The sequence below is a fragment of the Ixodes scapularis genome, unplaced genomic scaffold (genome assembly GCF_016920785.2).
Source record: "Ixodes scapularis isolate PalLabHiFi unplaced genomic scaffold, ASM1692078v2 PGA_scaffold4__175_contigs__length_147842914, whole genome shotgun sequence".
NCBI lineage: Eukaryota > Metazoa > Arthropoda > Arachnida > Ixodida > Ixodidae > Ixodes > Ixodes scapularis.
Genome location: NW_024609879.1, coordinates 32,050,559 through 32,077,052, shown reverse-complemented (window position 1 = coordinate 32,077,052; position 26,494 = coordinate 32,050,559). Strand labels below are relative to the sequence as shown.

Here is a 26,494-nt window from a genome sequence, read left to right as displayed (position 1 = left end):
GAGTGGCGCGTCTTTTTGCAGGTGCCGCCCAGGCGCTTTTCGCCCAGAACGGTCACGTAAGAAGCAAAATCCAAATGCCGTAAAGGAAAGCCACCGATACGTCTCTTTTGCCGACGTTGCACGTGCCCCGGCCTATGTGTCCCTGCTTTTGCATCCTTCTCCTTTTCTGTTTCCCAGGAAAGGAAAAGAAAGGGCGGCGTCGCGGCGCCGCCGCTATTCGCCGAATTCCGCGAGCAGAATCCCGGGCTGTACAGGAAATCCGGCGCTACGGGGACGAACGCTGGCTCCCATAGGGAGCCAGCGTTCGTAGGGAGCCAGCGTCCTCTGGCTCCCGTAGGGATCCTATACAATGAAACCCGTTTAGAACGATCCCACGTACGGACAATTATTATCGATATCGAACTCATAAAATAATTTAAATAAAAAAGCATGTAAAGAGTACTTTGTCTAAAAAACAACCTATTGGCTATATCGAACTTTTTTCCCCGGGAAGGCTTCCAAAAACGCGCAAAAATTCGTCTTTTAGCCTGTTCCTTTCACCAAAAAAAAAAGTAGGAAAGAAAATTCCAAAGGCTGAAGTTGCGAACAAAATTGAGCGAAGAAAAGCAAACCCGAAGAAGGAGAAAGCTAAAACATACTCTTTGCACGCACGCACAGCAAAGAACAAAAAAAACAAGAAAAAAACAACAACTTTATCTTAAAATATTGCCTACGAAAGGAAGCGATTCAGAACGGCACATAATCGAAAGACACACACTCTGCACGACGTAAAAAAAAAAAAAAAAAAAAAAAAAAAAAAAAACTTTGCAGCGCGTTGTTACAAGGCGGAAGCGAAGAGATGAGAACCAAAAAGAAGTTCTCGCCTTACAACGAACGCATCGTGGAAGTTCATTATAAATAGTTTTTAGTATATCGAATTACTTGCTATATCGAACTGATCGTGGCGTTCCTGCTGTTGGTTATAAACGGGTTTGGCTGTACAGGAATTTTAGAAGAAGGTATCTGTCGTACCGCATATTCTTCAACCCCAAGGCGGAGTCCACGGTGTGTCGGGCGTGCGGAGAGAGAACAGAGACACCGGAATACCTAGCACTTTTTTGTGAGCGCCGGCTGCCGCGCCCGATGGACCCCCTTCAGCTTTGACCCGAAATAGCGCTACAAGACGCCCTGGGTTTTACGATAAGGACGCTACACTCAAGAAATACAACAGACGGAGTCTGGGGGAACCGCTGCATGACCAGCACAGCCGCTTCAGTGAATGATATGAAGGACAACGAAGACGTGAATGCAAAACTTGTAGCAAAAGATTCTCGAGAGTGGAAGATAAACATTTTAGGTTTATTTTTAGTTTTGGCTAGGGTACATTTTTTTAGCTCGCCCGACACAAAGGGAATGCGGCATCCGCATCATCAGGTTCCTCAGAACGTAAAGAAGGGCGCTCCAGGCGTGTTTTTGGCAACTGGGACCGGCGTGTAGCCATAGTGCGTTTTCACTGCCTGTTCACTGACTCGCGGATAAATAAATAATCAAAAGTTACAAGGCTATATTTTGTGTAGGCTATCAGCGACTGTATAATTTACAGAACTTCCTTTCATTTTGATATTCTACACTCCTGATGTAGTGATGTCTCGTTAATATGAACACTTCCGTAGCCACGAAACATCGTCCATAATGCGAGTTGCCCAAAATAACGAAACAAAAATACATGTTTTTTCCCCAATTTGTCCCCAAAAATGGTGTCCACATAGCGGGGTACCCATATTGACGGTGTCCATATAAACGAGACATGACTCTGTTTATGTAAAACATTTTAGTGTCAGAAATCCCGTATATTGTAAAGGATGATAGCCGTCAATGATCACATTTTTTCCGAAAAAAAAAAACTGAGAGCACGCACTTAATGCACGGGTGTGGCAAGCTGGTTAAGAACTGGCATTATTTTGTTGTTTGGAGATTGACTGGTCATGCGAGTACTTACGAGTGCCCGAGTTCATGCACTAAAATGGAGACCATGCTGTGTGTACCAGGTGTGTCTTCTGTTTCGGCGGCTCGCAGATTTACGCTGCACATTCCTCCAAGAAAGGCAACACCTGCAAATAGTATTGACATAGCTTATGCGTACTAAACACTTCTTTATAACAAATTCGAAAGATAATAGCAATGAACTTGCAAACTGTTTCTTGTACGGTGACAGCAATTACTAGAAAGCACGACGGACTGTGCCTACACTTCAACAAAGAATACTATGTAAATAGTTCTATACACATGTAGTAAATAGAGTTTATCGTGAGAAACCCTTCCGTGTTCTCATATTCCTGCCTTGAGTCGCCTTTTGGTACCCGTCTTGGCCTGGCCCTGGTTGATCCACCCTGTGGAACTCCTCGGTCGCAACAGCCGTACACCTGGAGTAGGTGAGGAATGTCTTCCGACGTCGCCGTGACATGCCGACGTCACCGTCACCATGCTAGACGGACGTTCCTATAGAGCGTGTCCACGTTCCTCAAATCAGGCACGCGCCACCTTCCTGGCGCTATGCTTTGAACCGTGTCGAAAAGTGCTAGGTTTCGACGACCTTTTTGTCTTCTCGGTATAAAAGTAGCCAAAGTAGCTTGGGAATCGCATCCTTTAACTTCGTGTCGATAATTAAAAGTTTTTTTCTTTTCTATTTACGCTCTGTTCTTTCGCGGTTTGCAACTTTTCTATGGCTTCGGAGCCAGCCACCGTCACCATCCACACATAGCCCATCTGAAACTGGCTATCGAAGACCAGCTCGGAGCACATGGAGCAAAAGCTCGCGCTGCAGAACCCAGGGATCCTGGGTTCCATCCCCACACCTGCCTGCTTCGATCTAGGTGAGTATCGTACCGGCGTGCGGTCGTGTATCACTACTGCGTGGTGCACGTTAAAGATCCCAGGCTAGCGGTTGTACTGCACTCGCTAAATCGCTCACCTACAGCGAGTGACTCGTCGCAACTTTGAAATGGCTGACCAACTAGACGCTGTGTAAATATCCACACCACCCTAATTATTTTAGAGGATTTAACGAGACGACATTTATAAGAAAATTTAAAGCGGAGGGGCGTAAATAATTCCACGCTAGGTGGTGCAATCTACTGCCCGGTACAAAAAGTACAGTCAATATAAATCATTCATGTATCCATCCTAGGGTGGAAGACACGCCTACAGTTAGCGTTCTTGTCATTTTCCCACTGCCTATCAAGAAAAAGGTGGCATTCTCAACGTCTCCAAGGACAATAGCGTTTGGCTAGGGAGAGACTATGACCAATTGCTACAACCAATCACCAAACGAGGAAGCGAGGTTCGTCTCCATTAAAATCAGGAGAATATGGCCTTCATAACAAAAAACCAACAACAACAACGAAATGCAATCGCGATTGATGTAATCTGCAGCAATGCACCACAGAATCAGCATCATTTTTACCCCTCTCAAACTTCAAGGAATAAAAATCGAAAACAAAAGGAATCACTCTATCGTCAAGTCCAGTGTCTCAGTGCAGGCGGAGACTTGTCGATTGGATAGTTATGATTAGAAACGATGATCGGTGTGTGCGCTGTTCGAGAAAGTGAAATTTTGTTCTTTTTTTGCCCATGTTCGGACGGCAACCTCACGACGGAGAAACACACATTGGTGTTTCTCATGAATTTGGATGCCTTTGTCCCTTTTGCAATTAAACTCCTTTCTGTTTGAAGTGCAACCTGGTTCTGGGGTCGTGACAGATGTATATTATACCACGCGGCGTGAGCCCAAACAATTACTGCCCCAAGCCTTTTAGAACATTTATGCCACAACAGCAGGCTGATTGGTGGAAGGCAAGTTAGCGCACATGTACAAGAAACATATAACAGTTCCTATGTTTGGTTGTTCGATTTATTATTATATATATATATATATATCTATATATATATATATATAATCTCTGTTGGGACCAGAAGACAACTTAATATTTATCCTGGATGCGGCCTAGAACATATCCATCTAACTTCGCGAAGACCGCTAGTACTTCTAACCTATCGCGGGGTGCCCGTTTACACGCGGCTAGAACTGTGGTTTCGACGCGGCAAATTTCACGTTTCTTCAGTCTAATTCAAATGATAAGAAAAATGTTATTACAACACGGAGACCACATGAGAAGTTCTGAGTTCAAACTCAAGTTCAGTTCAATTTAGTTCAGTTTATTGTACCTCAAAGGCATTTCAGATGAAATGCATTACATGAGGGGGATCAAATGACATATACAGATAGCAGAGAAGTGACTAGAAGGAAAGTAATAGAAATTACAGAAATATTCACATTGTGTTCAGTAAAAATGCCTCATACACGGTAAAGGTCTGCTCTTACCCAAGACGCTGTTAGAAAGCTTTCCATTTTCATAATCTGCAAGGTCCAACCTGGAAAAAAAAAATTCTAATCATTATATATTTTGAAACACACATGGAGCTTCCTTTTTTTGCGTGTGAGCTCAGGGCAATAGCCAACTATTGCCCTGAGCTCACATCTCGGCGTGTATTTAATCCCTTCGCGACTCCCTGTCACTTCAGCCACCAGGCCGGCGCCGCTTGCGCTGAACGCATATGGAGAGTCATCGATATCGTTTGCACTTTAATGGCGGACGCCTCCTGCGCTGATTCTTCGTAAGAGCGAATGCCTTTTGTTTTGGCGACGCAAAAAGGAATGTGGAAGGCGAGGCGGAGACGCTTTCAGACGATCGATGCTCCAGTTATCTCTTTTCGTATGGCAAACACGGCCCATGAACCACGTGATACCGATCGAGCAGTTTGAAACCCTCGTCAATCTAGGCACACTGGACTAAAGACTAAGCCGCAACATCACGCTTTTTAGTGTGATAGCTTTACCGGAGACACTAGGCACGGATTTCGGCGTCGGCGTATGCAGTCTGTGTTCGCAGCGGAGATGGAGAAGCACTTCGTCCCTCCCCACATTGCGCGAGAGGAAAGATGTCGGAAGTTTCCATTAGCTGCGCCGCGCGAAGAGAGAAGAAGGGAGTGCTCCGATGACCCGCCGATGACGGCGCGACGATGAGGAAGAGTCGTCGGCTAACGATAGCTTCAAAACAGGGCCGGTCTGCTAGAAACAGCGTGTCAGCTGAGACGATGGGAAAGAAAGTACTGCCAAAGCCATTTCACGAGCTGATCCGGACTCGAACTGCCTCTCAAGAAGCTCGCTTTCCCTTTCCCCAGCCTTTGCGGTGCTTTCTTTCACCTAGTTTCAGCTGAGACATTGTTCTAGCAAGCCGGCTCATTTGTTTTCAAACATTGCTCGCGTTATACAAAATCCTACTTTGGCTGTATCCAGTTGCTACGCGTAATCTTGCAGTGTTTTAGAAACTTCCACCGCGTTCGATTTCTCAAAAACATCTCTACTTCTCGAACGGAACTTGAAACGTGAAACGTGTTTTGCCAAAACGCGACGCCTTTCACTCTCCTTCCCGCCCAGAGCTTCGCCTCTTTTTTCTACTTGCGCCTTTTGCTCCGCTCATCGCTGAACGTCAAATTCTATCTTCCCCTCACCTCTCAACAACACTGGGAAAACCTGCGTCTTTGTTTGCGCCGGGCCGAATGTTTCCGTCAATGTGCGTAAAAGTAAAAGCGATAACTGTAGTAGTTTCGCGAAATGCGGACAAAATGGTGTTGCCACGTAGCGTCCTCATATGCGTCAAGACACCATTCCGCCCGCATTTCGCGAAAGTGCACATTCATACTTTCACCTTTTCGAATATTGTGGGCAAAAAATGAACCACCCTTTTTGTTTGACATCTTTTGCGCTCGGTGGCGTCTCCTGTTCATGGAGTTGTGAATTGTCACTGTCCGCTGAAAACACGCCGGGCGTGGCCAGTCTCCGAGCAACTAATTTTCTCTCCATAGCCAATACGATTTCCGCATAAGCCTATAAGTATTCAAAGATCGAATGAAAGAGCAAGAAGTTCGATTGGTTTATTAAGAAACATCAAAATGAAAAAAAAAATATATATATATATATTTTTAAAGGACATACATATTTGGAAGAGATATCGTTTTTGGTACATTATACACGAAGTTATTTTCGAGTAATATTTATTTTGTAGGACGCAATTTAGGTGAAGGTCACGGCCAGCTCTTGCCCCACCCACCCACAGATCAGTGGCCCCATCCATTTATATTGGCTTAGCTCGGCTGGTCGGCCGAACACGCTAAGAAGCCTGGAGTCTCCCCTACGCGACATGCGGTGCGTCTAGTCTGGCATGTGACAACACCTGCTAGTTGTGAGAGCAGAGGCGCGACAGCCTCTGGCATCATCTGCTATTCCACCACCGTCTATCGTCGTCCGCAATGCCCGTAAGACGCGGACATAAATCCGCGCGTCGGCGTCCGTTTTCGCCTTCGTCCGTCTGCTATCGCCCCTGTCTAAGAACTTCTGCAACGCTCGGAAGACGCGACTACGAAAGTGGCGTTCTAGCGTTCCATTATGCACAAGCCAGGGTCCAATGCAAGCGTCTGTCAGCATCTGTCGATGTGCGGTAATAAGCGATCGAGAGGAATAATAATAAAAAAAATTAGGTAAATAATTATGCAGTCCTTCCAGTTTTACTTTTCTTGTTAGTTTTCGCATGGCGTCCATGAGCAAGGTGGGTGAGCGTCATGAGGTACAATTAAAACGTTACGTAAAAGTATTCGCTTTTGCTGGCCAGCTCGAGTGCGAAACTTGAGAGCTTACTGCCTTTCAAAGCGAAGTGACGGGAACATACATAAACGAACTTGATGCAAGCCAAACACCCCATTGGAGCCTACAGGGGCTAGAATTTGCGAGCCAAATGGCTCGCAAATTCTAGCCCCTGTAGGTATCTTCTCGGTATTAGACCATGGTTGCAATCGCAATGGTTGCACAATACACATAGCAGCGGGGCCGCTTTTAGGAGAACCAACAGCTTTATCTACACCAACGCGCGCAAAGGAACAAATCAAACCAGGTCAAGCAACATAGTTTACGTGGGACATTAGGCCTAGGCAAGTCCCGCTGCGAACCCAAGCACCTGCAGAGCGCGACGAAAGGCGAGTACTTGCGACAGTTGTTTTCTGGAAACTAGGGCGGTTGAGAAGATCTTTGGCTAAATACGTCGGTGAACTCAGAACGACTCGCACTCATAATAATGAACGAGCTCAACAAGCTGCGCTCCTTGAGCGCACCGCAAATACCGACGGCCATGTTTGTTATCTTTTGAAAGATAAGGGGGAAGGCGATCTCGGGATATTTTAGCAAACAATAATGGCTCTATCTAGCCTTTTTTTTTCTCAAGCATAAACATATTGCCGATAAAAATACCATTACGGCATGAAAAAACAATTTTTTCACCGAACATTTTACACGTCAATTATCACTCAAACCGTTGAGAGCCAAGAAAAGGTACTTGGTTATCTAAGCACCGAGCGGGGCGTAACTAGAGCAGGGCTACCCCAACCTAAAATGTGTTTAAAAGCATAAATATAAATCCACCCAATCTTGTTTTTGCCAAAAATATAAAAAAAGAGTGTGTCCTATCTAGGACATAAAAAAAAAAAAAACTTGCTTGTTCATATCAGTGTCACTTTAAATACGTTATCGGCCATGACCGCTGTATATAAACAAACGCAAGATGTCCCCGAAATACCCTTAAAAATAATAAAATAACGGAGCGCATTGCTGGAGTGAAACCAACTGCACGTTGTTAGTATGCGTCTTATGAAAGTCCACGAAGTTTTTAGTGCACCTTTTTGTTTAATTAGTTAAGACTAATTAGTTCACTTTTTAAGTACTTTTTAAGAGCTAGTGTGAATTGGAAAGTTCCAGAGCTTATCGAGAAATACTTAACTCATTACTTAATTAAGAACAGTTTGTGATAAACAGCTCGAAACGTTTTGATAAAAGCGAACATCTGTTTCTTCAAGGTTAACCCAACGTTGTATGTCTTAAAATTGTATCTGGTTTGCCAAATCACTAAAATTTAGTTCTAATTTCAATTAGTGCGTATCAACTGATTGCTCTTACCCTGTAACCAAGACGGTGACGTCTGCAATAGCTCTGAACTTATTGGTGGAAACAGCATTCGCAAGATTCGTTAGTGTTTTCTGAGAGAGCATGTATTTTTTCTTGTGAGTATTTGGCCTCAAATCATCTCGATCCACTACTTCTTCCGTAATACCGTTCACCTGGAGAAAGAAAAACATGATATTGCGTAAGCAGTCTCTCGGCAACGCAGAAAGAACCGAGAATAGTTCAGAGAAACTTATAAAATGTCACATACCCCTGTCATCGTAGCAACACCAACCAGAACAAAGCGAACCCGTGGATTCGTCATAGCTTCGTATCTTAGGTTTATCTTGAAAGTATAGAAAAAATTAAAACGTATTTCAGGTTAGTAAGCAGATGCGTAGTCGGGGAAAGGGATGCCCGTAAGTATAAGCATAGTCTCCTCTATACGGAGAAAGCCTGGCACATCGACGACGGAGCCATAGGGCACGCGGCCCCAGCAAAAATGAGAGGAGGAGCTCGCAGAACGGTGACAAATATGGTAGCACAGAGCAGAAAAGGCAAAGATAGGGTGCGAGCGCTTGGGTCATGAGCGGCCGCTCCCCGAATCAAGTTTGTTTTCGTGTTTTCGTCACCGTCGTTTTCGTGCTGCGGGAGAGACGGCTGCGGTGATTCGAAAGGGCGCTGGTAACAATGCACTATGCGGCGGTGTCGGCGGAGTGGTTGGAGTGGTCGGCATGCCGGCGGAGTGGGTCGTCGTCGGATATTCGTATCGTGCAGCGCAAGAACCATGCACAGTTTTGACTAAACGAAACCGACGGCCGCGATCGTTCAAGGACTGTTGCGGAGTTTCTCCTCTCCACAATACCGCAAAGAAAAGAGGAAAAAATAAAAGAGTGTTTCTGTGTTTGGCCGTTCGCTCTTTTGTGGTGCTAGCAGGCAATCTTCCCGCCCTTTTGCAGATGGCATTCACTACAGTGAGGCCACGGGTTACAGGGTGGGGGATAGGATGGGCCGCACGGTGACTGTTTTTTTGGGGGGACCGAGGGCCCTGGGGGCACTGAAGTAATTGAAAACCCAACGAAGTCAGGAGAGGCACCCAGGGTTAAAAATAGGAGAAAACGTAAGAACAGGTATAAAAAAAAACAGCACAATCAGACATTGGATATATTAACATGCAGGGTGGTAGGAATAGGTTAAAATGGGAAGAGGTAGAGGAGCAACTAAGAAAGGAGGATTTAATGGTGTATGGGTTTGTGGAAACACATCTCAGAGACATGGAGCAGCCACCTTGCAACCCTGACTATGTGTGGGAAGAATGCAACAGAATGGAGGGAACGAGGAAGGGAGGTGGAATTGGAGCATTTATTAAGAAGAATATGAACTTTCAAAGGATCAGAAAGGAGTGCGCCAAACATTTGTGGCTGAAAGGAAAAGTCGCTGGGGAATCAACAGTCCTTGGAGTGGTTTACTTATCGACAGGCACAGGTGCTAAAGAGGAAAACAGAAAAATGATTGATTGCATATCAAGAGGCATTAGTGAACTAGGGGAAGGCTCCGAAATAATTATTATGGGAGACATGAATGCCCATATTGAGGGTCTGGATGGGTATACGGACTCAACTGGAAGCATATTACTAGAACTGGTGGAAAAACATGACTTAGTTTTATGTAATACCAGTCAGAAGTGTGACGGGCACATAACTTGGGAAACTGGCAATCTGCTTTCAACTATAGATTACGTACTCATGTCACACAAAATATATGGTAAGTTAGAAGTAATGAAAATAGATGAAGAAGGTTCCAAAAGTCTTGGTAGTGATCACAAACGTATTAAGCTGAATTTTGCCAGAGAAGTAAATGCTGAAACTAGACAACATAATTCAAAGCAAACTTTCTGCAGCGACAAAGAGTTGGAAATAGTTGTTGAAAGAATAGAGGCAGCAGTTTCAGGGCAACGGCATACAGATTGAACCTATGAGAGCCTAACTAGGCTTTTTGCTCTAGAACTAGACAAAGTTAAGAGTAAACGAAAGGGGAAGCAAGGACATAGGCCAAAAAGTTGGTGGGACAAAGAAGTGAAGCAAGCGATACAAAAACGTCAGGGAGCCTCTAGAGAACACAGGTATTCCAAGCGTAGTGGGGAGTCCGAAACGGAAGTAAAAAGAAAATGGGACAATTTTATAACATGTCGCCGAGAGGCATTCAGTTTGATCAATGCGAAAATTCAGAGAAAGGGTGAGGAATGGATGAGTAATGTAAGTAAGAAAGATAGAAACGCTGCCAAGAAGTTTTGGGAGCACTTGAACTCACTCGGTGAAACAACGCAAGCTAGACAGAGGCTCATACTCTCGCATCAGGGAGATCAATTAGAGGGAGATGATGCGATACAGTATATAGGAGCAGTGATGGAGGAGAAATTTCGGGAACGGTTACATGTGGAAGATAGGAGAACCGAAGGAAGTAGCAGTCCAGTTTGTGACATCGCGGATTTTGGACAAAGAGAATGGGAAAAGGCGGAACGAAGAGTCCCTAGTGGCACATCGACAGGCACGGATGGTATCCCTATCAAGCTGGTGCAGAATTTGGGTCCTAAATCTAAGGCAAAACTAAGGGAGGTAGTGAGTACCATGATAACAAAAGGAAATATTCCAGATGAATGGAGGCTTAGTAGGATGAGTATGATATATAAGGGAAAGGGAGATAAGTCTGATATTAGGAATTATCGTCCTATAACCATGACACCGGTTATTTACAGGTTGGTAATGCAGATTATAAAGAACAGACTGGAGGAATGGGTAGATTGCGAGGGCATACTGGGCGAGTTACAGAACTGGTTTCGAAAACAAAGAAGGTTGGAGGACAATTTCTTTTCTCTAACACAGTGTATAGAAATAGCGCAAAAAGAAAACAGACAGCTCTGGCTGGCATTTCTGGATATCAAGGGTGCCTATGACAATGTGAACCAGAGAAACCTGTGGGACATAATGGAGAACTTAAACCTAGATGAAGGACTAACAGCACTATTAAGGAACATTTACAAAGATAACAAGGTGATTATAACATGGGAAGGAAAGGCGACAGGGAAATAGAGACAAGGCGAGGCCTTAGGCAGGGGTGCCCGTCATCGCCTTTGCTGTTTATGTTGTATCCGAGAGGATTGGAGGATAGACTAGAGAACAGTGGGCTTGGGTTCAACCTTTCTTACAGTAAGCTAGGCCAAAAAATTCAGCAATCCTTACCAGGATTGATGTATGCGGATGATATTGTACTAATGGCTAACAACAGGACAGAGTTGCAGGAATTAATGAGCATCTGTGGTAGGGAAGGAGAGGAATTAGGTTTAGAATTCAGTAGCGAAAAATTGGCAGTCATGATTTTTAACGAGGATGAAGTTGAGAGGCTGAAGATACAGAATATTACAGTTGAGAGAGCTAGTAAATACAAGTATCTCGGAGTATGGATATGTGATGGTGCAGAATATCTCAGAGACCATGAAAAGTATATAATAGGTAAGGGCAACAGAAATGCAGCTGTAATGAAAAATAGAGCACTTTGGAATTACAACAGGTATGAGGTGGTGAGAGAGATTTGGGGGGGGGTCATGGTGCCTGGCTTGACTTTTGGAAACGCAGTGCTATGCATGAAATCCGAAGTGCATGCGAGACTAGAAATAAAACAGCGCGGAGTAGGTAGACTGGCTTTGGGGGCACATTGCAAAACGCCAAACCAGGGAGTACAAGGAGACATGGGATAGGCATCATTTGAGAGCAGGGAAGCGGTGAGCAAGGTAGAATTTGAGGATAGGTTGAGGCAAATGGAGGGGGAGCAATGGGCACGAAAGGTTTTCAGCTATTTATACATGAGGAGTGTAGACACAAAGTGGAGACAGCGCACTAGGAAATTAAGAGGAAAGTTTTTGGGCTATAGCGAAGATACGGAAGAGAAAGTCTCAGTTAAGGAGAAAGTTAAGGCCACAGAAAGAGCTCGCTGGCTAGAGGGAATGCAGACAAAGACGGCTCTGGAAAGCTATAGATTAAACAAAACAGTTATTGCCAAAGAAAGCATTTATGACAATTCTAGGGGAAGCTCATTGCTGTTTGAGGGAAGAACGGGTGTTCTGCGAACCAGAACATACAGAGTGAAGTACCAGGAAATTGATACAGTGTGCACTGCTTGTGGAGAGGAGGACGAGACGGCTGAGCACTTGATACTCTACTGTAAAGGGCTTCACCCTATGCCTACCGAAGACAACATAGATTTAATAAAGTTATTGGGTTTTAGAGACAGCGAAGGGAGAGTGGATTTCAAGACTGTAGAGATTACCAAGCAAAGATTATGTGAATGGTGGCAGAAATCGAGAGAAAACTAGGTATTTTCTTATTCACTGATGGCAAGAAGTTTCATAGCCTCACTTTCTTTGCACTGCGGAGTGAATATAGATTTCACATTTAAATATTCTAAGCTTAAATAGTAAAACAAAATGGCTAGGTGGCGTAAGCTACCGCCCGATCCAAAGGGCTCAGCCGTATTCATCCATCCATCCATCCATCCCTCCGCCCCCGATTCTCCGCCCATCCTTTCCCATTTACGGTGGCCGCCTCTTCTCGCGACGTGCCAGGCTTTCTCCATTTAGAGGAGGCTATGATATAAGGCATCACCCCACCCCCCTTCCCTGAAAAAAAAATGTTTGTTTAAACTATTTTATGCGAGCACCGGGAACCATAAAAAATACACACATAAGAAAATGACATATCGGAATGACTACGGGGAAATGTCAACTCTTTCGCATTTTCTATGAGTTTCTTTTTTTCTAGCCTGCACATATATAGCGCGTATTTCTTATGAACAAATTTTGTATATTTATACGCCTCTCCGGCAAGAAGTTTTTTAACGCGATAGCGCTAAGAAGCTCGTTTCGCAGAAAAGCCGGCACTGATGGAGCAGGAAATTCCTGATTGGTCGATAGGGTCATGACGTCACAGCCACATGACCTCGCGCAGAAACTTAAACAAACCACAACATTCGCGTGAAACGCGACTTCACGCGTGGAATGGAAGTGATTGAAACATGACATGGTAATGCGATTGAAAGTTCGCCGCATGTGTCAAATGATTTCACTTTGTAAAGTAGTACATTTGCCTTAAAAAATGAGAAAAGTTTAGGCCGAGCTATGATTCGAAACTAGGACCCTTGGGGTGGTTGCCAGACACGCTACCGACTAGGCCACGCAGGCGCGCTGGCACGGCTTGGGAACAAGGGGGGGTTCGTATGTCTAGCTATTGCGTTCCCCTCTTAAAGGCGAAGCTTAAGCGTCCTCCTGTAATTTTTAATATCTAATTCAAACAGGTAATTGAGGTAGAAAACGCTGAAAATACTAAAGTTAACATATTTTCAAAGACATAAATTAATATGGCCGTAAAGCGAGTCAGAGCTCCCATATGCTTCTACTTCATGGAATTTCAGTGTTTGGTGGATCATAGCTGAGTTTCGCGCGACTAAGAGGGCTTGTATATTAAACAGCAAGAAAAGGTTTTGTTTACATTCAAGTGTGACATTCACGTGTTTCTGCTCGACGTGAAAAGTAAAATATTCCTAGTAAGTCTGCACCTAAAATTAAACTTGGAAAATGTTTCGAATGGGTTTTCGTTCATGTGATCGCTGTCAAGGCAAGCGACATTTCAAATTTCGCTTCGTCTTGGGCAGGACGTTATTACTAATAATCCCATTCCTCTTGAAAATAGCGAGTGCTCGCAGATTTGTAAGTCGGAGCATCCGGTCTCGGTGGTGTAGCGACCGAGCGACTGCTCAGAGGGGCACACAATGTATTTGAAGGAGCTGCTCTGCTCGCTGCCGCTGGCATTCCCGCTGCGTGGCTCCCACCGCCGCTGCTACGGTGCTGTTCTAGCTGTTCCTCTACCACTCCCGCCCCCCGAAGCCTCACCAGCCCCTTGTACAGCGCGAACGTCGTCGTGCTGAACGGGCGCAGCTCGTATTTACTGCCATAATTTACGAGGCAACGGATCGACTTCCACTTCCCTCGGAATAATAACTACAACACCATATACGAGGTGCTTTTTACATATCTTGATTGCAACACCGGCTATTCGGAGGGGACGTTGACACCGCGGCATAGTGTTGTATCGCATCGCCAACCTTCGAGCTGCTTTTAACGAGGATTGTAAGAAAACCGCATCCCTTTGATATTCTCGTAAGTCTCTATCGTCAAGTAATGCTGGTGCAGTTGCTTTCGGGGCTGCGAGAACAACGTCAACGCAAATGCCAATACTGAAAGGCTACAAATGAATACAGATCGAACTTCTCCGGAGCAAGCAGCGCAGAAACTTTCTTAGAACCGCTCGGCGCTCTGAGCAACTTTTATACGCAGGAGATGAAGCCGCGCGGCGAACGCTCCACCGGCTCCACGTCTACTACGGCACACAAAGATATCGGTCACATTTCGCGAGAAGCACAGAAATCCGCTCAGCGAGCGAGCGCCGAGTGCTAGATATTTTTCATTGGGAAGGGAATATATAATTGACAATGTTAGTGATAAAGTTGCAAAATGTTGCATCGCTGATTCCTCCACTTGGTGTGAAAAATGTACTACATAACGTTACATTCAGGTGTTGTCTTTCGCGCGTCAAAACGGGCAGACGAAATGTGTTACACAGAAAAGTAAACAAACATTACACTATCAATAATTTATGAAAGGAAGAAGTCATACCATTTCGATAGTTAGTGCGGCATATACTAAGAGGCTCGATTCCTTGGGAAAGTGTTTGCTGTGGTGTTCATCGAAAACAAAATACACCTCGGCAAGGAAAAGGTCGGGGATATTTACTGGGGGTCGGAATGCTGAAACACAATAAATTTTAGGTGTTATAATGTGTCTTTTATTGATATTTCGTTACTAGTGGCGGGTTAGAAATCTTTTGCGAAATATATGCACTGCCTTGGTTTCTATACGAATCGTAAGTTACCTTCGAGTCAACAGATTTATTTGTCCAAGAATACCTGACAAAATTGGAGCCCGCTTTGCTACCCTGACCTTGGATTTTTTTTTGTCTTCCGTATTTCTCAAACTGTATGTAAATCCTTCAAACAAATCAAAGATTACCAGCGACCTTTCAGAGAACAAACGACACTTTTTATACATTATCATCTTTAAGCAAAAAAGAAACATCTTTATACGGAAACACATGTTATTTTATCCTTTCTTGCGTCTTAAGGTATTAATTTTTGAAACATCGAGTAGTGGGCTGTTCTAAATCCTCAAAATGTTCTTCATAATTTCAGCTTTTTAGCAATTTATCTGTCTTTAAAAATACCACCTTTACGCAGATGATTCTGTCATACTGTACACATTTTTTTTAATTGTACATTTATTTTACGAACGCGTACAGAGCGCGATACCGGCAGTGCGAATGAGTTATTTAAAATATTTTAGTTTTTTCTCGCACAGTTGAAAAATGTCATCAAAACTACTCGGCACTAAAATGTGGTTATACCCTGTTTTTTGTATGGCAACAAACTCAGTGGCGCCATATCTTGGGCAGTCCTGGCATACTTCCGGTTCGTGTATATTTTCTTACTTTTTACACATCATTCTTTCCCCATAAGATTAAACTATGTGTAAGTGTGATAACCGACATTTTCCAGAAAACAGCGCGCAGATTTGACCTTGAAAATACTGCAAAACCGGTATTATAGTTTGGAACTGGAAGCGTTTTCAGGGCTATTTGCGCACTGCCGGAACCACGTTAAAACTCACACAAGAAAGAGCGAATATATGGCATCGATTTACGGAACACCGTTTGTTATGCTACGCTAAATCAGAGGAATAAAACAGAAGTACTCATATAATGCATGGCCTGACTGGGCCGCGCAGTCTACAGTTTACATCACATTTAGTATGCCACGATAATAATAATGATGCTTTATTTTGGTTGTGCCTGCAAGCAATTATATCGGTCTCCTGGGTGATGTTCTTTACAGTAACATCAAGCACAAAATCTTATATAATACTCAATTAACACAACGCTAGAGAGGTAAAATTAATACTGCATACTCATAAATATAACATTAATACCCATTTTTTTAAATAAAGATTATGAAAACAAGTAACAATATCAGTTATCTTGTACATTTTTGTAACCTTTTGGCAGTTTTGCTAGAGGGAACACAAATGACGTAAAATATTGACAATAATAATAATATTAAAATTAAGAACAATAATTCTCGCTTCCCCCTTTTTTAGATAAATATGCATATTTTATAGGTAAATACGCTTTATAGTTAAAAAGAGAAAACAGGCTATTCGTCGCATCCGCTCTGGTTTTTCTTAGATACGGAGAAAAATCAAATTATAAGCGCTTAATAAGCGAATTCACTTACGATGTCGTCTTAGCGGGATATTCCTTTCCGATGGGACTGTAATACGAGATACGTAGAGGTATGACTTCTTAATGTCATCACAAGCTTATCAAGTTAAATATAAAATAACTTCGAGCAGTTGGTATTACTGTTGTTTTTTGCTCGAAGAATCATGCTTCAGTTCATGTCGGGTGGAAATTTGTGTCATTTGTTGATGATTTTGGAAATGTTCAATATTGATTGCGATACTTTAGCGTTTGTTCACATACACTACTGAGAATGTGTAAAAAAATAGGGTTCCATTGTAGGCATTCAGTCAGTTCTTTTTCGCTGGCAGGGGTGTACGATACCGTTTTTTCAATAATGAGTTCGCCTAATTGAACATTGATTTGTTTTGTTTTATTTTAAATATTAGTCTTACAAAAAGCCAAGAGCTGATTTGGGAAACGCAGTTCTTTCAGTTTGCGTAGCTACTTGGAAAGTCTGGTACAGAGGATAAAAATATTAATTATAAGCACTAAGAATTTTGATGTCAAGAACTTAGCATCATACATTCTGGAGAAAACTGTAAGATTAATCAATGTCGTCATTGCCGTAAAAAAAAAGAAGAAAACGGTACGGGCGATGAGAATCGTACGGTGCCAGCAACACTGAAACACCCTCAATAATCCTAGCGAGAATCCCAATAATAACTCAAAGCACGGCAGTGAAAACTCCTCGAGCCATGCTTGGAAGCCCATTTGGCAACGGCGAGTGTTATGGAATGGAGAATGACCGCACTGGCCGGTAGCATATCTCCTCTTTCATCTTTCACGTGAGCGAAGCGATCTCCTGTTCTTTTTGCGAAGGGTCAGGCTATGGCGAACCTTACGATTGATATTATAAAATACACTGTTTAATTATACACAAAAAAAAACACTGTTGACTTCTGTCATTACATATAAGAAAGAATGAGCGAAAAAGTTGCTGTCTCACAATACTTTAATTAGATTACAGGCATCTGAAAAAGTCAAGTAATTTTCGGAATTCACTCGTCCATGTTTCGGTTTGCATTAGTTTCAAGTGAACTACAAGCTCTTTCGGTGGTAGTTTGAAAATGTAGTAGAACGTTCAATCATCTTGTTCGCTGTGAACACAATAAAAAACCACCGGCGCCTCGTTTGTGCCGTTGCCGTATATTTCGGTGATGAGCTGGCAATGGCCAAAAAAGCAATCCTTTTTATGAGAAGTGTAGCGCAATATCTCACCAATGTAGTCAGTTTTGAATTCCTCCGGATCTTCGATTTCGAAAACTTTGTGTGCGATGCGTCCATCTTCAGAGCGCCCCATCAGTGGCAGAGGGGAAATCCTCAGAGTGGGACCCAAAGACCCTCTCTGGGAGTAACATAGAGGTGGCTTATGAAAAGTTCTTGGTCCGAAAACTATTTATTAAACTCCTGCCTGCTAGTTTTTGTATTGAAAAGCAATTGAATCATGCGAAGTATTTTTGGTCACTTATGTATTGACAAATAAATGATTCTTTAAGATAAAAGATTATGGCGCACACTCTGTTAACTACTTTACATCATATTTCGCTTCTCAATGTTGGAGCATGTTTTTTGTCAACATATCTGTGACAAATATTATATAAAAAATTACAATTCAAATGATATTTTGCCATAAAATAGCCGGCTCTTTGCCTAAATATATTCGGTAGAATTTTTTCGCGTTTTCATTATTTATATTTTTCGATTGTAATTGCCACTTAACAGATTGCACATTTTAATCTTTGTGCAGTGTAATTTTAGTAGATAGTTTATATTTTTAATTGATGAGGAACACCGTTTTCAACACTACCATCTTAAACTTGTTATAAACATCGACGTAATATTATTGTACGTTACCCTTATTAAGCAAATGGGAATTAAAAAATATATATATATATATAATGAAGGTTAAGAAGAACTAAAGTAACTGCGGTTGAACGTTTTCTGTAGATTGTGCGGAAGAGATATGCTATGACACCCTGATGCGTGGTCTTTCCGAGCGTTATTCGTGCTTAAAACTCCCTTATAAATATCTCAATGAACAAAGTGCAACTAAACGTTCCACAAAGGTGTCTTAGGCGGTGTATTTATCATACACATATTAAGTAACTGTAAGCAACAAAAATAAATAAAAAAAACTCAAGGACAAAAAAGTCAAGTTGTTTTTATGCACAAGAAACAAACACGAAAACACACCTTCTTGCTTACGCTCCTACTCACTCCTTGAGCCACACAGGCTCGCATCTAAAGGATCTGCTTTGGGATGCTTATGTCAGAGAAACGTTCAATGTTGTGTTTAATTTTGTATCCTATGTGTCGCGCAGCGGCAAAAAGATGTTTTTTTTTCTGTTTTTATTTTTACGCCTAAGAATAACGGGATATTTGTGAGATCAATTTGCTTCAACATACCTTCAACCTTCAAATTTCGGAATGACAAATGACCCACATATAGGCACTTTTGTGAAACGCTTAAGATTACCTCGATTATTCACTTATTTTCACGAGTTTTTACATCTGAATAGTGCTCGAAAGCACCCTGTAGAAGAATGAAAAAGTACAGCTTCTACGCAAACTCAAGTTTAGTATAGAACAAAAAAAAAAACAAAAAAAAAACATCAACTTAAGTTAATGCAACTCTAATAAAGCGTTATATAATATTCGGAAGCCTAACTTTATGACTGTTTTAATTATACAACTTACTTCGACGTATTGCATAAACTTCAAGAATCCCAATTTATAGAAGGAACCTCACAAGTGCCATAATGTGCTGTCCTTACCACTTCCACAGATCCGTCTATCTCTGTGACAGATACCGCTGCCATCTGACTTTGATCACGGTAAATGTCCTTTTCCACTTCCCTTCCATCTACCTGAAAAACGACAGTAAGAAACAGACATCAAGATATCACAAGACGAACTCATTTAAACATCACAGTTATCTCCTATATAAGCTTGTTTTAAACACTTTACTACGTCCAAACTAAACAACGCAAAAATATGATTTAATTTGAACATAAACGTTTGCTATACCAACTTGCAAATGCGTCGTACTAATTCAGGTTTGTCAACAAGAAATGAGCACTCACAGAATGAATATCGATAGAAGACAATGAAATTTCGGAGAAGGTCGCCCTACCTCTCCTCGTGTTCCAGCGATGTTCTACCATTTTTGAAGCGCGAGCGCTATATAAAATGCATAGCAGAATTCAGTGCTTGCTGACATAAGCTTGTTGAATCATTTGAAAGGTTTCTGTTTTATATTTGCCGAGTTTAACGCAGAATTGAGGTCCTCTCTCGCTGTAGTTTGCAGTCTGTGGTTTAATCGCCGTTGTGCTCGTATATGTGGTAAACATAGATCGGCTCGGAATGGCTCCAGCAAAACACCCTTTGGCATAATGAGGCAAAAAGGTCCCTGCATCCGACTGCTACGCGCGCATCACCATGCTGCCCTCTCTTCTTACGCTACAAAAGCAGTCTCGTAACTTTTTGGTTGCACCTCAACTCCCAGCTTTGTGCTTGGACGCCACTCAATCCTTCTTTCCGCCCCCCCCCCCACCCCACCCCATTAAATAGAAAAAGAACAGAAACGACAACAACAAAACAACGACAAAAACAACACCCACACACACACGCACACACACATCCACGCAAACACAGTAGTTTTGTTGATTCTTACAGCTCACGCTTTTTTTTGCAATAATGATCAAAAGTAGGTATTTTGGTAAAAGGCGGATTAAATTACCAACTTCCTTCACTTGGCGCTAAGACGCTACAAAAATGGGATGAGTGTTCATGCTAGGAAGGGTCGTTGTTGCTAGGTCTTGGTGCAAGGAGCCCCCAGGTAAGCTAAAACATTGAAAAATACACGTTCGCGATATTGTACTAGTAATTGTGATATACTAACCTAAATACAACTGTAGAGTAACCAATTCACGTAATAATTATTTAGGATGACCAGACGTCTCGTTTTGGCCGGGACAGTCCCGTTTTTGGGGAACGCTTCTGCCGTCCCGTATTTTTGTCTCAGCAAAAAATCATGTTCCTTTTTTGCAGGACTGCATAGTTTCGAAATTGGCACCAAGCGAGTTGAAGCAAACCTAAACTATGCCTACTGGTTAGAAGTATATATTACAAAAATACCCATAGGTACTTTAACATATTTACCCAGAGAGAAACATTTAGAACTGTTCTTGTTCACAAACACTTTTTCTCGCGTAAAGAAGGGTATGTAGGAATATTTTTTGAGGTATTGAATATTGCCTGCATGTAGAAACTCAGTTGGCAACACTACAAAATCTCAGAGGGCAACCCCCCGGGATGTGCCGTTTGCTACATTGAGCAATATGGTCACCCTATAGTAATGTGCCAGAAAACAAGGACCAGAACGAAGACGAACGGGACGCTTTCTTGTCACTGACCCCTCGCGCTTTCAGTGTTCTTGTGATATGCCTTGAAGCCCATTTCTTCATTTTATGCTAAACATTTATTGCAATGTTGGTTGAACCCTAGCTCTTGCCAAACTGATGTCGTTGCCAAGGGTATGCCCAGTACAGAATCATTGTATCATACAGGATAGCGTAGGATGCGCCTAACAAATTCGCGCAAATGTGCCCAAGAGTTGCCTACAAATGTTAATCCCTGTAGATTTGCTCAATCAAACATAGGAACGAATATGTGGAATGTGCGGCGGACGTCGTGCATGAAATTCCGCTGACATGCGGCAAGGTGTACGTTGGTTAAAAGGGCCGATGTATAAATGAAAGTTTGCGTTAGCATGCTCCGTCTCTGCCGCCGAAAGCGGGGGGGGGGGGGGGGGGGGGGGCGTGCACTTTTCGCTTCATTTTGCAGATTGTTAATGCCAGCCCTTTCACCACGCCACAAGTGCTGGAATGGGACAGATCAGATGACTAGAGAAATCGAAGAGGCCTACACGAAAAAAAAAGGGAGGGGGTGTGACTAGGCAATGTGTAAACCAAACATCGGTCACTTTGCATAACACAGAAACATATTATCTAAACACTTGATGAATTTACGATGATGGCGTGCAAGGCTGTTGTATGCTTCGGTGTTTCTTTCGAATAAAAAAATTCACTTGAGATTAGGAGCTTGCCTGTGTATCTCCTTCTACTTTTGCTTTGTTTTTCGTGCGCTGTGTCGAATTCACTTAGCATTAACCGACAGGCGGCAGAAAGATGTAAACTTGCCCGACGGTCACGCGTCGTGATTCGTGTGACAACGTCAGCTGTGCAGCTTATTCGAGAATATGACGATGGCGATCGAATGAGATTGCGTCGATCTTGCGTCATGCAGTGATCTGATATTGAAAAGGCGTTGCGTTGATTTAACGTTGATACGCTGTTGATGAATAATTGATTTTAGGCCGTGATATGTTTTCCACATAATTTAGCGGGGAAACTGAGTTAAGTCAGGTGACGTAAATGTTTCTGCTAAACTTAGCGGGAAGTATGAATTTGTGTGTAGGTCCGGTGACGTCGGGTCATGTGACATAAATGTTTCGCCAAATTAAGTAGGGAAAATGACTTGGTGCATAAGCCACGAGACATAGAAATTCCGCTAAATTTAGTGGGAACCCTGCATTTTTAGTAGGTCCCGTCACGCAAGGTCACGTGACATCAACCTTCCCGCCAAATTTGAGGGAAAACTTTTTGTTTACGCTCACACCGTCTCGAAACCCGAGACGGGCCACTAACAGCTGCCCCTGTCAACTATGCGCGCGAACTTTTGTTGTCAAGGCACAGACCTGTTTAAATAGACGCGCCATCGTTTGCGTAAGAAATAACCGCGCGGGATGGTTAGTCACTGAAAGTTTGAACGCAGAGCGTGGTGAAAATTGATCATGTCACTTCCACTTTGCAGTCAGTGAGATTGCTCTCCTTGACAATAAGAACGCACAAGAACGAATCCCGTGAACAAGAAACGTGAACACAATAAGCCCCATCCTACGTTGCTTAAGCTGTTAGTAACAAGATGAGGCTACTATATGGTGATCGGTGCGAAGTGATAGCCTTCAAACGTGTGGCGAACTAAAAAAAGAAGAGAGAGATAGAAAGACGATGCTTCTGTGTAACGAATTGACCTTTACAAGGTGGTTCAACAAGTTCTATCAAGCGGTCGGACATTCTAGAAGTTCATCTACGCTACACTGACTTGCCGATCACAAGAGCTAGCATAACACCGACCATAATGGCGAAATATACCAAACCTTGACATCTTTCTCGCTGATGGTGAGTCAACGAAACCATTCCAAATTTTTGAAGGGTGCCCTTTGGTTAAATGATATTTACGAAAAATATCAAAGTGCCCGGAAAAGCACATGCTCAAGAATAGTAAACCACGAAAAATAGGCGACCGGGAAAGGCATCTGAATAACAAAAATCGTATATGGGGCACATCAGTACTTCTGAAGGTTCTTCTCTTACCTTCCAGAAAATGTTAATAGGTCTGAGGGATTCAGTACGGTTTTGTGAGATATGTGTTGACGTACTCCTCAAGATTGTCTGAAGGGCCTGGGGTCCGTCATAGTTTTGGGAGAGACATGTGGGGTCTGTTGGAATCTTTCCCGGGAAAGCACGCGGCTGATCATAACAGTTTTAACGTATTTGTGGGAAATATCGCGTGACTCGTCGGTATATATGAGTCTGTGTAAATGTCTGGGCGCGCGCGCCTGTGCGTGCATGTGTGTAGTGCATCTGCTCGGTTTTAAGGATTGAACTACTGCGCATACCAGCAACATTGTCAGTAACTCGAAAATTATTTTTCTTGCTTCTGAGAACTTTGTTGCAAATATTTTGTGAGATGAATTTCGTCTACAGCTACTTTGCCTAGGTTTGAGTACTCATAGTTTTTGTCATTCTTCTGAGATTCAACAGGCATGTAAAACTAAATATGTAAAATAAACCTCCAAGAACGTTGTTTACAGCTGCTTTGTTGGTTTATGGTCCCCAATCATTTGGGCGTCTAAAGGGTTTAAAGACTGAATGGGCCTCAAAGGCTAAAGGTCTGGAAGGTCTGACGGGCTAGAGGCTTAAACGGCCGGAGGGGCTCGAGAGTCTGAAGGGCAGATGGGGTTTTTAGGGCTGAGATGGTCCCATAACTCATGAAGACTAAGGGCTATTGTCAGTAGGGATAAGCGCTAACTGGTGCAAAAATGCTGATAAAATTGCCTGTAATTACAAAATTCGTTCTAAAATTAACAGTGATGCCATTATGATTATACACTAAATATTTCCGAAAATTCTAAGCATAGTTTTCCACTCCTGTGGGGCCTCACACCATTGACATTTCACAGTGGTATTCATAGTCGAAAAATACCTGAGTTTGTCACAATTGTATTTTTGAAATTTTTTCGCTTCAATTTTATGCTTTCGTTTCTTTCATTTGTATATATTTCTGTCAAGTTATTTTTGATGTTTAGTTTTAGTTGATGTTTTTTCCTGGACAACAAAAGAAACGGTAGAATTTCGCAAATTTATTGTAGCAGCTCATAACCTTAATGTGCGAAGATATTTATATACCATAAAAAGCATCCATAAATTGAAGTATGAATTAATTAATTAATGTCGGAGATGAGTTCAAGTTTAGATATCAGAATCGGGCTCCTGTAGTCAATATAAAAGTGGAAAGCAGGAAAAATAAATAATGCATAGGATCATTTTATATGCTAATACTTAATTATATAAGGTACATAAAACATCAATATTGACAAGCACAAAACATAAAAAAGGTTTTCGCGAGCCATTCAATGCATGTATGCTTCATGGCTTGGGAAGGTTTGAGGGTTTGGATCAACGTTTTTGTAACGGAAAAAGGACATGCTCCTGCTTTTTCTAGAAAGAAATGTTTATATTTCATGACATCGTCAATATTAGGTCAACAAAAGAGATTTCGGCAACGCTTTGCCCGTGACGTCATCTCTTAGCAGACCCCCCCCCCCTCTCCCTAAGCATAACCTATAAATCCACCCCGCTTCAAGACATATATACTGTTATCCACTTGGTACGTCCTGCAATCTGGAAATATAAGTATTACACTATCTTTTTTCACCCCGAGTTCGAATATGCTAGAGATGCGTAACACAATTCGGCATCACACCATAAAGTGGTTGCTAATAAAACTTAATTAGCTACAAAGCTTGGTTTAATCATGGAGTTAGACCGTTATAAGTAGCAAAATAAACAGAAAGTTGTACTTCAGAATAGCAAAGATACTTACCAAAGTATCCACTTGCTCGTTGCCATTAATTGTCGATACAACTAGATTTTCAGCGAGTACAGAGCTCTTCTCCAAATGCAGAGTAATTTTCTCATTGATGTGAAGTAGCTTTGTTCCATTCATTCCTCTTGCTTCGAGAAGTCTTGGGTAAGCAACATATTCCGCAGAAGGTCCTGCGTTTCGGATGAGAAGAAAAGAATCCTTTTGCGAAAGTCCACGTGAATAACTGCAATGTTTCCCCTTCAGTTTTTTTTAACAGTGATTAACTAAGTGAATAAGGAATTAAGTGATATATGGGCACGAAACAGGTGTGCACACTGCAGTGTGCCAGGCAAAGCAGATATGAAAAAATCCTTACGCTAGTGTGCCTGCTAGCCTGCAGTCGTGTACGCTGCGAGTCCAATTAAAACGATGCTAAAGCAAAAACTCAAATTGATTGTTAAGATTTGAGTGGGAAAGGTGAAAGGGACGGATTGATAAAATTTCGGATTATGTCAACACGCCCGATGACATTTGAGTCGCCAATGCTGCGCGAAGTTCCCGGGACTCCTCGCGCGATCTCGGCAGAGGGTTGCGGCAGCAACGGTATGGGCAGGATGTCTCCAGTGGCACGAGGCAGAAGAGATTACCTGCGTCGCGCAGTCCTGCCACGCGGAGAAGCTCAGGCTATCGCGACCTTCTGCTGAGGCACAGAAAGGCCAACTGGCGAGTTCCCGAAAAAGATCCGCAAAGCAGTTCGCACAGCACACTGATTCGCACGATGCGTTTTCTCTGCTCTAGGCACCGCCAAGAGCTTTCGACCCTGCGGGGAAAGACCTGTTGGCCGCTCGCGGTGGCCACGCACAGATTTTACGCGATGCGCCGAGCTGCACACTTTCCGATTTCCCCATTAAGTATTCTTGAGGGGGAGAGGATGATGCATAGCAGCGCTCCAGCAGAGGCAGCACCAATAATGTGTATAGTGTGCCAGTATTAAAAAAAATCGAATTTCAGCAACATCGGCTAAGCACTTCTTACGCTAAAGAATTGACAGCATTTAAACAACCTTCAGATTTTGTTTTGTTTTATTACGTTCACGGCAATCGGTCATTACCAGAGAAGGGCAGGTCAGTGTCATTTTATGTTCTACTGTGTCCTTCCCCCTAGCACAGACCTTTATGGGGGCTCGTGAACGCCCGCTTGAGTAGCTCGGCATCTCAGAAAGACAAGAGAAGGTCAGCAATGGTGGCCATGATCTCGCGCTGCGCAAGCGTCTCTTGAAAATGTCAAAAGTTTTAAATTGATCGGGAGGGAGAAAACGTAAAAAAAGAAAGGAACAAGTTTAGTTGATTCTGTCGACGTGACAGCTGAAGCACTTATAGAAAAAATATATACACGTGCATTTTTCGCGGTGCAAATATCAAACACGGAGGAAGTTGAAAGCTTGAATAGGGAAGGAATCACGTTATATATTCACAGACGACTCATGATTTTTTTTTGCCTCTAGAACGACTCATTTTAAAGCGCTTCCGAAATGCTTCTTTTTTAAAATTTTGGACACCCTAGCAGCAATTAATATTATCGACGCCATTTCGACAGATTATGCAATTATATGATGAAAGCAATCAAAAACACCCAATTTGCAGAGCTTCACTACGAACCATGTAGAAATATTCTTTTTCCGAAACGGGGAATTGATGACCCCCAAAAGCAAATGACACTCCTTTTCTAAAATATAGTGTAATACTTCTGAAACTATTATAAGGTTGGCCATTTTCTCGGGCGCGGGGGGGACACAACAATGATTGCGGTAGAGAGGAATTTGAACATGTTTTTTTCAGGCAGCATTCTGGAAACG

At 42.7% G+C, this 26,494-nt stretch overlaps 1 protein-coding gene across 1 annotated transcript in view; it reads right to left on the bottom strand.

Moving 5' to 3' along the window:
- Window positions 1-26,494, bottom strand: part of LOC115319632 (A disintegrin and metalloproteinase with thrombospondin motifs adt-1-like) — a 45,753-nt gene that overhangs the window by 14,528 nt on the left and 4,731 nt on the right. The window contains exons 2-10 of the mRNA XM_029979677.2: window positions 24,658-24,830; window positions 19,203-19,295; window positions 17,647-17,773; window positions 16,421-16,456; window positions 14,751-14,881; window positions 8,298-8,372; window positions 8,042-8,202; window positions 4,361-4,410; window positions 1,979-2,090 (exon numbers count right to left, since the gene is read on the bottom strand). Coding sequence (XP_029835537.2) covers window positions 1,979-2,090; window positions 4,361-4,410; window positions 8,042-8,202; window positions 8,298-8,372; window positions 14,751-14,881; window positions 16,421-16,456; window positions 17,647-17,773; window positions 19,203-19,295; window positions 24,658-24,830 — 958 coding nt within the window. The remainder of the gene's footprint in view (window positions 1-1,978; window positions 2,091-4,360; window positions 4,411-8,041; window positions 8,203-8,297; window positions 8,373-14,750; window positions 14,882-16,420; window positions 16,457-17,646; window positions 17,774-19,202; window positions 19,296-24,657; window positions 24,831-26,494) is intronic.